Source organism: Python bivittatus, unplaced genomic scaffold, assembly GCF_059951505.1.
Source record: "Python bivittatus isolate LINGU-HERP-01145 unplaced genomic scaffold, Pbiv_v1 ctg000810_np1212, whole genome shotgun sequence".
Taxonomy (NCBI): Eukaryota; Metazoa; Chordata; class Lepidosauria; order Squamata; family Pythonidae; genus Python; species Python bivittatus.
Window position 1 is genome coordinate 105,910 of NW_028277111.1, and position 13,531 is coordinate 119,440.

At 44.9% G+C, this 13,531-nt stretch overlaps 1 protein-coding gene across 1 annotated transcript in view; it reads right to left on the reverse strand.

The window, feature by feature from the left end:
• TNXB (tenascin XB) overlaps positions 1-13,531 on the reverse strand; it is a 109,396-nt gene that overhangs the window by 44,126 nt on the left and 51,739 nt on the right. The window contains exons 17-29 of the mRNA XM_088129759.1: positions 11,288-11,584; positions 10,818-11,114; positions 9,143-9,439; positions 8,673-8,969; positions 8,205-8,501; positions 7,737-8,033; positions 7,270-7,566; positions 6,802-7,098; positions 4,953-5,249; positions 2,764-3,060; positions 2,294-2,590; positions 1,647-1,943; positions 1,179-1,475 (exon numbers count right to left, since the gene is read on the reverse strand). Coding sequence (XP_087985885.1) covers positions 1,179-1,475; positions 1,647-1,943; positions 2,294-2,590; positions 2,764-3,060; positions 4,953-5,249; positions 6,802-7,098; positions 7,270-7,566; positions 7,737-8,033; positions 8,205-8,501; positions 8,673-8,969; positions 9,143-9,439; positions 10,818-11,114; positions 11,288-11,584 — 3,861 coding nt within the window. The remainder of the gene's footprint in view (positions 1-1,178; positions 1,476-1,646; positions 1,944-2,293; positions 2,591-2,763; positions 3,061-4,952; positions 5,250-6,801; positions 7,099-7,269; positions 7,567-7,736; positions 8,034-8,204; positions 8,502-8,672; positions 8,970-9,142; positions 9,440-10,817; positions 11,115-11,287; positions 11,585-13,531) is intronic.

The window sequence follows — 13,531 nt, forward strand, 5'->3', positions numbered from 1 at the left end:
CAATATTGTTGGAACTTCTATGCGGTCACTAGGAGTTGAAAATGACTTGATGGCACATAATGAATCAATCAGTTAGGATTTGTAGGGATTTTAATCTTCTTTAAGTAGATAATTAAGAATTTAATATATTTGGGTATGGAATATGTAGCTGATTTATATTGATTCATTATAATTCTCTAATCCTTCCCTAACATTCATTGACGGAAACAAGCTGGTCAAGACATTTAGGTTATAAAGAAGGAAGTGCAAAGGAGCTCTTGGTATTTGTGAGAAGTGTACAGGAATGCGTGTAGAGTGTAGGAGTCTCTGTTCTTTCACTTGCTCTTCTCTTTGCTCCTTTTTCACATCTGGTTCTCTTGCTATCTTTCCTGCCTTGGGAGGTTTTTCTGGAATCAAGGAACTACAAGGCAAATTCTGGAAACTGATTGCTAATTTAGATAGTGTTTTTGCTAACAGGGTTGGGGAAATCATGCTGATCGGCAAAGTGTACCTCTAATTAGCTGTGCCGGAACTGAGAAATATACTAAAAGGACAACTGTATTCCAGCTTTGATTCAACACAGGGCTAGCCGAACTAGAGAGAATCCATGTTTGAATGGCATGTAACCCATAAACGCTAGGTATTGTTAGTGTCTTTGGGGCCTGTGGCACTGGGGGTAGAGATCTCAAGAGAAGACGAAAAAGGTTTTCTAGGTTTTCCTCCACCCCACAAGCCTCTGAAGCAGTCATTCAGGAGCCAGTTTAGCTACTACAATGTGGAATTCATTGTCCCATAAAAAATTAAGGGTCACTGGGAAAACATGATATAACTATACTGATAGATAAATTGAAGAAAAGATTGTCCAGGGAGTCAATGACAGCAAACTTGCTCCTTCGGGGCAGGAAAAGAACATATAAAAGTAAGTTAAATGGGTGTATAAATGGGTTACCACTTGAGGGACATGGAAGAAGTTGAAGATGGAAGAAAAAAGCAAAAATAAAAGGAGACAGGCAACCTCCCCCCCCCAAATTCAATAAAATATTTATAAAAGACCCAGTCAGCAGGAGCTACTGTAAAACAAGTTATTGATGTTAGGCAATCAGTTACATAAGAATAGTGCTTATTAAAGAAACCAAGAGTGTTAATATTGGTGTACAAGAGCTGAAAACCCCACAACCACACTGCTTCCTGAAGCTGACCTGTGGTAGCATCAGTGGAGAGGGGTCTGGAGCGTTTGCGCCCAGAGACTCCATAGAGGTTGAACTTGTATCTGCGGGAAGGAGCCAGGTTGGTCACAGTGACGTCATGGGAGTCTCCCTTCACAGGCAACGCTTGGGGTTGGCCATCTGCATCCTTGTACTGGACCAGGAAGGAGTCAAAGCTGCCGGTGGGGACGGTCCAGTAGAGACGGACAGAATCACTTGTGACGTCAAGGACTGAGAGCTCCCCCAGGCTGGGTTGGACAGGAATTGGCTCAGCTGTTTCTGTAAGGGGGGCTAAAACAGAGAAAGGAAAGGAAAGGCTTAGTTATAGTTGCAATGTCGTTGGAGATTACATCCAGGTTTTGGAACATTCCGGAAATATGGTATTTGTTAAGGAAATCAAGAATGTTAGTATGGAAGAATAATATCTGAAAACCCCCAGCCACACTAAATCCTGAAGCTGACCTGTGGTGGCATCTGTGGAGAGGGGTCTGGAGCGTTTGCGCCCAGAAACGCCATACAGGTTGAACTTGTATCTGCGGGAAGGAGCCAGGCTGGTCACAGTCACTTCACGGGAGCCTCCCTCCACAGGCAATGCTTGGGGTTGGCCATCTGCATCCTTGTACTGGACCAGGAAGGACTCAAAGCTGCCGGTGTGCACGGTCCAGTAGAGACGGACAGAATCGCTTGTGACGTCAAGGACTGAGAGCTCCCCCAGGCTGGGTTGGACAGGAATTGGCTCAGCTGTTTCTGTAAGGGGGGCTAAAACAGAGAAAGGAAAGGAAAGGCTTAGTTATAGTTGCAATGTCGTTGGAGATTACATCCAGGTTTTGGAACATTCCGGAAATATGGTATTTGTTAAGGAAATCAAGAATGTTAGTATGGAAGAATAATATCTGAAAACCCCCAGCCACACTAAATCCTGAAGCTGACCTGTGGTGGCATCTGTGGAGAGGGGTCTGGAGCGTTTGCGCCCAGAAACGCCATACAGGTTGAACTTGTATGGTGAGACAGGCAACCTCCCCCCCCCAAACCTCCCCTCCCCTACAAGAATGTTAGTATGGAAGAATAATATCTGAAGACCCCCAGTCACACTGAATCCTGAAGCTGACCTGTGGTGGCATCAGTGGAGAGGGGGCTGGAGCGTTTGTGCCCAGAGACTCCATAGAGGTTGAACTTATATCTGCGGGAAGGAACCAGGCTGGTCACAGTGACTTCGCGGGAGCCTCCCTCCACGGGCAACGCTTGGGGTTCGCCATCTGCATCCTTGTACTGGACCAGGAAGGAGTCAAAGCTGCCGGTGGGGACGGTCCAATAGAGGCGGACAGAATCACTTGCGACGTCAAGGACTGAGAACTCCCCCAGGCTGGGTTGGACAGGAGTTGCCTCCTCTGAGTCCGTAAGGCGGGCTAAAACAGAGAAATGAAAGAAAAGGCTTAGTTACAATAGCCTTGCTCTTGGATATGCAATCCAGAAGCTAGAACATTCAGTAAAAATTGCTGCTTGTTAAGAAAACCAAGAAAGTTAATATGAAGTTACAATATTTGAAAAGCCTCCAGCCATGCTTGCTCCTGAAGCTGACCTGTGGTGGCGTCGGTGGAGAGAGGACTGGAGCGTTTGCGCCCAGAGACTCCATAGAGGTTGAACTTATATCTGCGGGAAGGAACCAGGCTGGTCACAGTGACTTCGCGGGAGCCTCCCTCCACGGGCAACGCTTGGGGTTGGCCATCGGCATCCTTGTACTGGACCAGGAAGGAGTCAAACCTCCCGGTGGGGACAGTCCAATAGAGGCGGACAGAATTACTTGTGACATCAAGGACCGAGAGGTCCCCCAGGCTGGGTTGGACAGGAATTTCCTGCTCAACATTTGGAATTGGGGCTAAAAGAGAGAAATAGAAAGAAAAGGTTATTATAAACTTTGTGCTGGTAAAAGTAACTCAGTACTCTGTTTGGAACATAGTTCTGTATAGCTTGATCTTGCTGTATTATTCTAAATTTTGAGGTGACATCAGGTGCTGGATAATATGGAACTTGTCTTCTTTATGTTAAGAATGCATCTATTGTTCTTGACTTCCTCAACAATCCTGAAATCTATCAAGAGTTTAAAAAATGGGGATTATTCAGACCTATGGACTGAATAAGATAATATAACCTAAAACCCCTTATGACCAATAAGCTCCTCCCCAGGTAAAATATTTAGATAGCGAGGCATGGAAAGGTAAAGAAGACAGACAAGTTGACTTTGGCTGCCATTTTGAAAGTAGTTTTTGGCTGTCATTTTTTTGGCTGTCAATTTTTAAGTAAAAAAATAAGTCAGGAAACACATTTTCAGGCCTTTGCCAATCATATGACTGGGAAGCTATTTCTACTTAATTAATCTGAAGGTTTTCCAGTCTTTTTAGGGCTTTTTGCTGATAACTCAATAAGAAATGACATCCAAAGAATTAGTGAAGTGTCTTTATTCCAATGCAAACCCATCCTTCCTTAACACTTGCATTTTTAATATGTCATTAGTGTCTACTTTTTAAATAAAGAAAAGGAAAAAAAGTTGGACTATTTATTTCTCCATCATTCTTAACCGATGGATGGATGGATGGAGAGAGAGAGAGAGAGAGAGAGATTGGTTTTGCATGGGTTTAATTGCGGCCCCTTTCTGTTATGCATTCTACTCCTACAAAACCCTAATGAATGGAAAGTCCCATTTCAAAAAAGTGTTAAAGTTGAAAGGCCAACCACACAAAAGACTAAGTCTGCTATTAGTCTGGAATTTAGCAAAACGTCTCTTTCCATAAGGCCATCTGATTTTGTCAAAAGATTAAAACATCAGATACAAAACTTTGAAAAAGCAGTCAAGCAGAACTTCATTTTTAGTACAGAATGATGTGACTAGCGTTCTGCCTCTCAGCCTCTTTTCTGTGCAGGAACATCTGCAAGGGGCTAAAAAGTCAAGATGGCAACTGAAAGGACGCCATCAAAGCCCTCCAACCTTTTTGCATAAGGCACATAAGCAACACGTGCAAAAAAAAAAAAAAAGTCAGGGCTTCAATTGCATGGTCACATCTGCCTTCTTGACTGTCTTGACTCCCCCGTAGACACCCAATTTTGTATATATTTTTGTATTCATCAACAGAGATAATTTTATAACTGAAGATGGAACTACCATCTGGTACTCTCTCACACAGATTAAATAAAAAGGCATTTTACTCCCACACTACCAGGAAATAAACTCATTGTTCCCACATTAATAAACTCAAGGTTGAATCATATTCCCCAGCTAAAATAGATTGCAATTTGAGCATTGGGGCAGTAAGATAGGGTAGGTAGGCAGGCAGGCAGGCAGGCAGACAGACAGACAGACAGGAAAGAGAGAGAGATTCATGGATGAAGATTTTTGGACACGTATGTCTAATGAACACCAACTGCGCATTTAGAGCTTTGTAATCTGATTGGAGAAGAAATCTCCCCCTTGCTCATGGGCTGGAAGTCTGGTGCATCATAGCCAAGAAGTTAATCACCAGCTAATCAAGTGAGTTGGCCTCAAACTCATGCCTATAAAATCAAAAGAGAAAATAAAAGCAACAGCCAAACAGGAAAGGGAAATCACCAAATACTGTATTTGAAGAAGGTCTAAATAACAGCAGGAATGTTAAGCAAGATATTGCAAAATAAGGCAACCACCTCATACCAATACTGTTAACTGAAGGGAAAGAATATTACAATGAGCCTGCAATTTCTGAAAGGCCTCAACCTAAGTTGACTCCTGAAGCTGACCTGTGGTGGCATCTGTGGAGAGGGGACTGGAGCGTTTGCGCCCAGAGACTCCAAAGAGGTTGAACTTGTATCTGCGGGAAGGAGCCAGGCTGGTCACAGTGACTTCGCGGGAGCCTCCCTCCACGGGCAACTCTTGGGGTTGGCCATCGGCATCCTTGTACTGGACCAGGAAGGAGTCAAAGCTGCCGGTGGGGACGGTCCAATAGAGGCGGACAGAATCGCTTGTGACGTCAACGACTGAGAGCTCCCCCAGGCTGGGCTGGACAGGAATTGCCTCCTCTTGGTCTGTAAGGGGAGCTAAAACAGGGAAATAAGAGAAAAGGCTCAATTATAATTTCCCCGGTCTTGGAGATTCCACCCAAGAGCTGGAAGAATCAGTAAAAACGTTGCTTGTTAAGGAAATCAAGGACATTAAAATGAAATAGTAATATCTGAACAGCCCTGTTGGAGGACAGACTGCCTCAGCAGTTTAAAAGCACCTGTGCTCCTTCCTCCCCCTCCCTCCTCGGCCCTCCCCCATTGTCACGGCAACTGAGCTGCCAGTCAAACAGCAGCTTCAATGAAACAGCAGTTTTGGGCACAGGCGAGAGGGAGGGAAGGCAAGATGGCTGCCTGGGAGCTCTGCTGCCCCAGGCCGCATGAGGAAGGGGCTGAATAAGCAGAGCCAAAGTCCAGGAGAAATAAAGAGGCAACTAAAAGATAGACTGCCCTGATGCGGAGAGATAACTGGAAAGGAGGCAGCAACTGAGAAAACTGGGGAGAGAGAGGCATTTATTTCCTTCCCTCATGAGGGAAAACTTCTTCAAGCCGTTTCTCTCAGATGGAGCTGAGAGTCAGAAGAGGAGAAGAGTCAAGAAGCCGCTCCAGGTACAGACAAACAGAAAAGACAAGAAAAAGCCAAGATTTGTTATGAATAGGAATAGAAAACAGAAATTAAAAAAAATAAAAGACAAATCAAACCCTGTACAAAAAGGAGGATAGCTCTATAGTGAGTCTCAATAGAGACATACAGGTAGTCCTCGCTTAACGTCCACTCGTTCAGCGACCATTGAAGTTACAGTGGTGCTGAATGAGGGGTACTTGTGACGGGTCCTTGTAGTTGCAGTCATCGCAGCATCCCCGCAGTCATGTGATCACAATTCAAGTACTCGCAGTTATGATGTCGCAGAGTCGTGTAGTCACGTGATCACCACTTTTGACCTTCGCTGCCAGCTTCTGACAAGCAGAGTCGTGGGGAAGGCAGCAGGAGGTCACAAATGGTGATCACATGACCATGGGACACTGTGATCGCATGGGATTTCCCTAACAACGGCTACTGGGATTGCTGCAACTGCCAACTTAAATTGGCAAGGTCACGTTACGTCGTGCCTTATGACCACATCACTTAGTGACAGAGTTCCTGGTCCCAATTAGCATTGGTAAATATGGACTATCTGTACAGGGACTAAGAGAACAGAATTATAAAAGTCACCAGTAAACAGATATATTGGAGATATAGAATAGAAAGATATGAAAATAATAATGAAATTGAACTTTAAAGAGATAGTGTAAATAAAGAGCTTATGGAAAATAGATGCTTAAACTAGAAAATAGTTTTATTATTAAGATTAATTTCTGAATTGGTTCAAGGCATTCTATTCCTTTTTGGTAAGATTTTCTTTTATAATTAAATAAAAATCTCTCCCCAGTCACTGAAGGGAGATAAAAACAATTGTCAACCAACAGTCCAGGTTTCCAGTGCTTTGTGTCTATTGAGACTGGGTCAGTCTGGTAATGGGTAGTTCAAAAAGAGAGAGAGAGAGAGAAAGAGAGAGAACCTGCAACAACCCCCCTGACTTCTGAAGCTGACCTGTGGTGGCATCTGTGGAGAGCGGGTTGGAGCGTTTGCGCCCAGAGAGTCCATAGAGGTTGAACTTATATCTGCGGGAAGGAACCAGGTTGGTCACAGTCACTTCACGGGAGCCTCCCTCCACGGGCAACTCTTGGGGTTGGCCATCTGCATCCTTGTACTGGACCAGGAAGGAGTCAAAGCTCCCGGTGGGGACGGTCCAATAGAGACGGACAGAATCGCTTGTGACGTCAAGGACTGAGAACTCCCCCAGGCTGGGTTGGACAGGAATTGGCTCAGCTGTTTCTGTAAGGGGGGCTAAAACAGAGAAAGGAAAGGAAAGGCTTAGTTATAGTTGCATTGTCGTTGGAGATTACATCCAGGTTTTGGAACATTCCGGAAATATGGTGTTTGTTAAGGAAATCAAGAATGTTAGTATGGAAGAATAATATCTGAAAACCCCCAGCCACACTAAATCCTGAAGCTGACCTGTGGTGGCATCAGTGGAGAGGGGGCTGGACCGTTTGCGCCCGGAGACACCATAGAGGTGGAACTTGTATCTGCGGGAAGGAGCCAGGTTGGTCACAGTAATTTCATTGGAGCCTCCCTCCACGGGCAACTCTTGGGGTTGGCCATCTGCATCCTTGTACTGGACCAGGAAGGAGTCAAAGCTGCCGGTGGGGACGGTCCAGTAGAGACGGACTGAATCGCTTGTGACATCAAGGACTGAGAGCTCCCCCAGGCTGGGTTGGACAGGAGTTGCCTCCTCTGAGTCTGTAAGGCTGGCTAAAACAGGGAAATGAAAGAAAAAGCTTAGTTATAATTTCCTTGGTCTTGGAGATTCATTCCAAGAGCTGGAAAAACCAGTAAAAAGTTACTTGTTAAGGAAATCAAGAATGTTAGTATGGAAGAATAATATCTGAAAACCCCCAGCCACACTAAATCCTGAAGCTGACCTGTGGTGGCATCAGTGGAGAGGGGGCTGGACCGTTTGCGCCCAGAGAGTCCATAGAGGTTGAACTTATATCTGCGGGAAGGAACCAGGTTGGTCACAGTCACTTCACGGGAGCCTCCCTCCACGGGCAACTCTTGGGGTTGGCCATCTGCATCCTTATACTGGACCAGGAAGGAGTCAAAGCTCCCGGTGGGGACGGTCCAATAGAGACGGACAGAATCGCTTGTGATGTCAACGACTGAGAACTCCCCCAGGCTGGGTTGGACAGGAATTGGCTCAGCTGTTTCTGTAAGGGGGGCTAAAACAGAGAAAGGAAAGGAAAGGCTTAGTTATAGTTGCATTGTCGTTGGAGATTACATCCAGGTTTTGGAACATTCCGGAAATATGGTGTTTGTTAAGGAAATCAAGAATGTTAGTATGGAAGAATAATATCTGAAAACCCCCAGCCACACTAAATCCTGAAGCTGACCTGTGGTGGCATCTGTGGAGAGGGGGCTGGACCGTTTGCGCCCAGAGACTCCATAGAGGTTGAACTTGTATCTGCGGGAAGGAGCCAGGTTCGTCACAGTCACTTCATGGGAGGGTCCCTCCACAGGCAACGCTTGGGGTTGGCCATCGGCATCCTTGTACTGGACCAGGAAGGAGTCAAAGCTCCCGGTGGGGACGGTCCAGTAGAGACGGACAGAGTCACTTGTGACGTCAAGGACTGAGAGCTCCCCCAGGCTGGGTTGGACAGAAATTGCCTCCTCTGGGTCTGTAAGGGGAGCTAAAACAGGGAAATAAAAGAAAAGGTTTAGTTATAATTTCCCTGGTCTTGGAGATTCCACCCAAGAGCTGGAAGAATCAGTAAAAAGGCTGCTTGTTAAGGAAATCAAGGACATTAGTATAGAAGAATAATATCTGAAGAGCCCCAGCCACGCTAAATCCTGAAGCTGACCTGTGGTGGCATCAGTGGAGAGAGGGCTGGACCGTTTGCGCCCAGAGAGTCCATAGAGGTTGAACTTATATCTGCGGGAAGGAACCAGGTTGGTCACAGTGACTTCGCGGGAGTCTCCCTCCACAGGCAACGCTTGAGGTTGGCCATCGGCATCCTTATACTGGACCAGGAAGGATTCAAAGCTCCCGGTGGGGACGGTCCAATAGAGACGGACAGAATCGCTTGTGACGTCAAGGACTGAGAACTCCCCCAGGCTGGGTTGGACAGGAGTTGCCTCTTCTGAGTCTGTAAGGCGGGCTAAAACCGGGAAATGAAAGAAAAAGCTTAGTTACAATAGCCTTGCTGTTGGATATGCAATCCAGAAGCTGGAACATTCAGTAAAAATTGCTGCTAGTTAAGAAAACCAAAAAAGTTAATATGAAGTTACAATATTTGAAAAGCCTCCAGCCATGCTCGCTCCTGAAGCTGACCTGTGGTGGCATCTGTGGAGAGGGGGCTGGACCGTTTGCGCCCAGAGACTCCATAGAGGTTGAACTTATATCTGCGGGAAGGAACCAGGTTGGTCACAGTGACTTCGCGGGAGTCTCCCTCCACAGGCAACGCTTGGGGTTGGCCATCTGCATCCTTGTACTGGACCAGGAAGGAGTCAAAGCTCCCGGTGGGGACGGTCCAGTAGAGACGGACAGAATCGCTTGTGACGTCAAGGACTGAGAGCTCCCCCAGGCTGGGTTGGACAGGAATTACTTCTTCTGAGTCTGTACGGTGGGCTAAAACAGGGAAATGAAAGAAAAGGCTTAGTTTCAATAGCTTAAGCCCAAGAAACTCCATGAGACAGTTCTGGAATAGCTCAGTTATTTTATTAGCTCATACCTGCTAGACAGAATCTTGCCAGACTAACTCTAAGCTCCCCAGGCCAGCAACTAAATACTACGAATTCCTTAGGGTGGTGTCAGTCTCATCTTCTTCACTTTCCCATGCTCACACTGTGGGCTGAGGAGATGCTTCTGTCCTTGACCCCTCTCATTCCATTCCGTCACAAAAACAATAACACACTACCCTTCCGAGATATCCTCATCAGCAGAGGAAACAACAGCAAACTAGAAACCCAAGTTTAGTGGAAGACAACCCACGCTAATCAAGTACTCCATGACCAAAGGAACAGCCCAACCTCCCACAAAAGCAGCTCTGTACATCTTCCAACAAAATGGATATCCAGCAACTTTATCAAAAGGTGCCTGACCACTCAACCTACTACAACACAAACAACACAAGCTATTAAAAGGATCACACTGCCCTACATCAGAAATGTCTCAGAAACCACCAACAAACTATTACAACCACATGGCATCTCTGTGGCACACAAACCAACGAAAGCCCTCCAAAATAACTTAAATAAACCAAAAGACCCAGTAGCACAAGAAGAAAAAACAGGAGTCATCTACAAGGACTGCAACAAACACTATGTAGGACAGACAGGCAGAAGACTAGCAGAGCACATCCACGAACACCAACTAGCAGTCAGAAGAAATGATGAAAACTCCTTAATCTCACAACACAGAGACAGATATAACCATAATTTTAACGGGGAAGCTGTCAGCATTCTAGACCAAGCAAAACCCAAAAATGCAAGGAAATTCTTGGAAGTTTGGTATTCAGACAAGGCTGCAATTAACAGACACATAGAAATAAACAGCATCTACACACTATTCAAAAGAGACAAAAGACCAGAACAGCTCCTCACCAGCAATTATCACCAAGATAAGCAGAGGTTACCACAGGCCACACAAGCAAGCAGCAAACAATACCCTAATCAAGGAACTACCAGAGGAACAAAATAAAACCCCCACCCCCACCAACACTCAAAGGGCATGCAAGAGTATATAAACAGAGAGCAAACCCCATCCCATTCCAGCACTGAAGATGTTACCTAGCCATGTAATGAAACATTTGCAGGAAAAGAACCAAGCTCAGAGAACCCCAAGGACTCCACAGAAAAGGCTTTGTTACCGTTTCCTTAGTTTTGGGGATGCCATCCAAGGAGATAGAATAATCAGTGAAAATACTGCTTGTTAAGGAAATCAAGAATGTTAATATGAAAGAATAATATCTGAAGAGTCCCCAGCCATGCTGACTCCTGAAGCTGACCTGTGGTGGCATCTGTGGAGAGGGGGCCGGATCGTTTGTGCCCGGAGACTCCATAGAGGTTGAACTTGTATCTGCGGGAAGGAACCAGGTTGGTCACAGTGACTTCGCGGGAATCTCCCTCCACAGGCAACGCTTGGGGTTGGCCATCTGCATCCTTGTACTGGACCAGGAAGGAGTCAAAGCTCCCAGTTGGGACGGTCCAATAGAGGCGGACAGAATCACTTGTGACGTCAAGGACTGAGAACTCCCCCAGGCTGGGTTGGACAGGACTTGCCTCCTCTGAGTCTGTAAGGCGGGCTAAAACAGGGAAATGAAAGAAAAGGCTTAGTTACAACAGCCTTGCTGTTGGATATGCAATCCAGAAGCTGGAACATTCAGTAAAAATTGCTGCTTGTTAAGAAGACCAAGAAAGTTAAGATGAAGTTATAATATTTGAAAAGCCTCCAGCCATGCTTGCTCCTGAAGCTGACCTGTGGTGGCATCTGTGGAGAGGGGACTGGACCGTTTGCGCCCAGAGACTCCATAGAGGTTGAACTTGTATCTGCGGGAAGGAACCAGGTTGGTCACAGTGACTTCGCGGGAGTCTCCCTCCACAGGCAACGCTTGGGGTTGGCCATCTGCATCCTTGTACTGGACCAGGAAGGAGTCAAAGCTCCCGGTGGGGACGGTCCAATAGAGACGGACAGAATCGCTTGTGACGTCAAGGACTGAGAGCTCCCCCAGGCTGGGTTGGACAGGAATGACCTTCTCAACATCTGGAGTCAAAGCTAAAACATAGAAATATATGGGAAACTGTTATAATCTTTTTCTTGTCTATACAACTCAGGCGTTCGTACATTGCTCTGTAAAGTTTGCTCGTTTTATTATTGTCCTATTTTGATATGATATCAACAGAGTTGATAATAACTCTTTAGTTCCTTATGTTAAGGATGCATCTATTATTCTTTGCTCCGTTGCCACTCCTGCAATCTATCAACTCATTAACAAATGTGGATTATTTGGGGCTATAACTATTGGTACCATCTTTGCTTTCTTTGCCATAGTCATTCTACTTATATCTGCAGGTCTCTGTATTTTGTGATTTTCTCCAGTTCTTTTTCTTCTGTTCTTCTGTCTTCAGGTATTGCAATGTCCATTATCCAGACTTTTTTGTCTTTCTTGTCGACAGTGGTTACGTTTGGGGTGTTGTGTGGCAGGTGCTCGTCTGTTTGAATTCTAAAGTCCCAGAGCACTTTTGCTTCTTCATTTTCTGTTACTTTGTTATGTGGTCCCACCAGTTCTTGCTGGCAGGCAAACAGTATTTCTTGCAGATATTCCAGTGCACCATGGTTGCTACTTTGTCAGGCCGTTGTGTGTAGTCGGTCTGCGCGGTCTTCTTGCAGCAGCTGACTAGGTGGTCCACTGTTTCTTCCGCTTCTTTGCAGAGGCCGCATTTGCTGTTTGTTTCTGTTCTTCATTTGGTCTTTCTTATAGGGCAGTTTGGTCTCTTTGGTATTCAGATATTATTATTATTATTATTATTATTATTATTATTAATAATAATAATAATAATAATAATTTATTGGCCACCCAACTCCAGTTTTGTATATATGTGTTTCTGTAGGATACAAATAAACAGCAATAACTTTAAGCCAAAAGAAGAAACACTTGTAAAAACCCCTTTGGTTCCATCAATATTGTTGGAACTTCTATGCGGTCACTAGGAGTTGAAAATGACTTGATGGCACATAATGAATCAATCAGTTAGGATTTGTAGGGATTTTAATCTTCTTTAAGTAGATAATTAAGAATTTAATATATTTGGGTATGGAATATGTAGCTGATTTATATTGATTCATTATAATTCTCTAATCCTTCCCTAACATTCATTGACGGAAACAAGCTGGTCAAGACATTTAGGTTATAAAGAAGGAAGTGCAAAGGAGCTCTTGGTATTTGTGAGAAGTGTACAGGAATGCGTGTAGAGTGTAGGAGTCTCTGTTCTTTCACTTGCTCTTCTCTTTGCTCCTTTTTCACATCTGGTTCTCTTGCTATCTTTCCTGCCTTGGGAGGTTTTTCTGGAATCAAGGAACTACAAGGCAAATTCTGGAAACTGATTGCTAATTTAGATAGTGTTTTTGCTAACAGGGTTGGGGAAATCATGCTGATCGGCAAAGTGTACCTCTAATTAGCTGTGCCGGAACTGAGAAATATACTAAAAGGACAACTGTATTCCAGCTTTGATTCAACACAGGGCTAGCCGAACTAGAGAGAATCCATGTTTGAATGGCATGTAACCCATAAACGCTAGGTATTGTTAGTGTCTTTGGGGCCTGTGGCACTGGGGGTAGAGATCTCAAGAGAAGACGAAAAAGGTTTTCTAGGTTTTCCTCCACCCCACAAGCCTCTGAAGCAGTCATTCAGGAGCCAGTTTAGCTACTACAATGTGGAATTCATTGTCCCATAAAAAATTAAGGGTCACTGGGAAAACATGATATAACTATACTGATAGATAAATTGAAGAAAAGATTGTCCAGGGAGTCAATGACAGCAAACTTGCTCCTTCGGGGCAGGAAAAGAACATATAAAAGTAAGTTAAATGGGTGTATAAATGGGTTACCACTTGAGGGACATGGAAGAAGTTGAAGATGGAAGAAAAAAGCAAAAATAAAAGGAGACAGGCAACCCCCCCCAAAAAATTCAATAAAATATTTATAAAAGACCCAGTCAGCAGG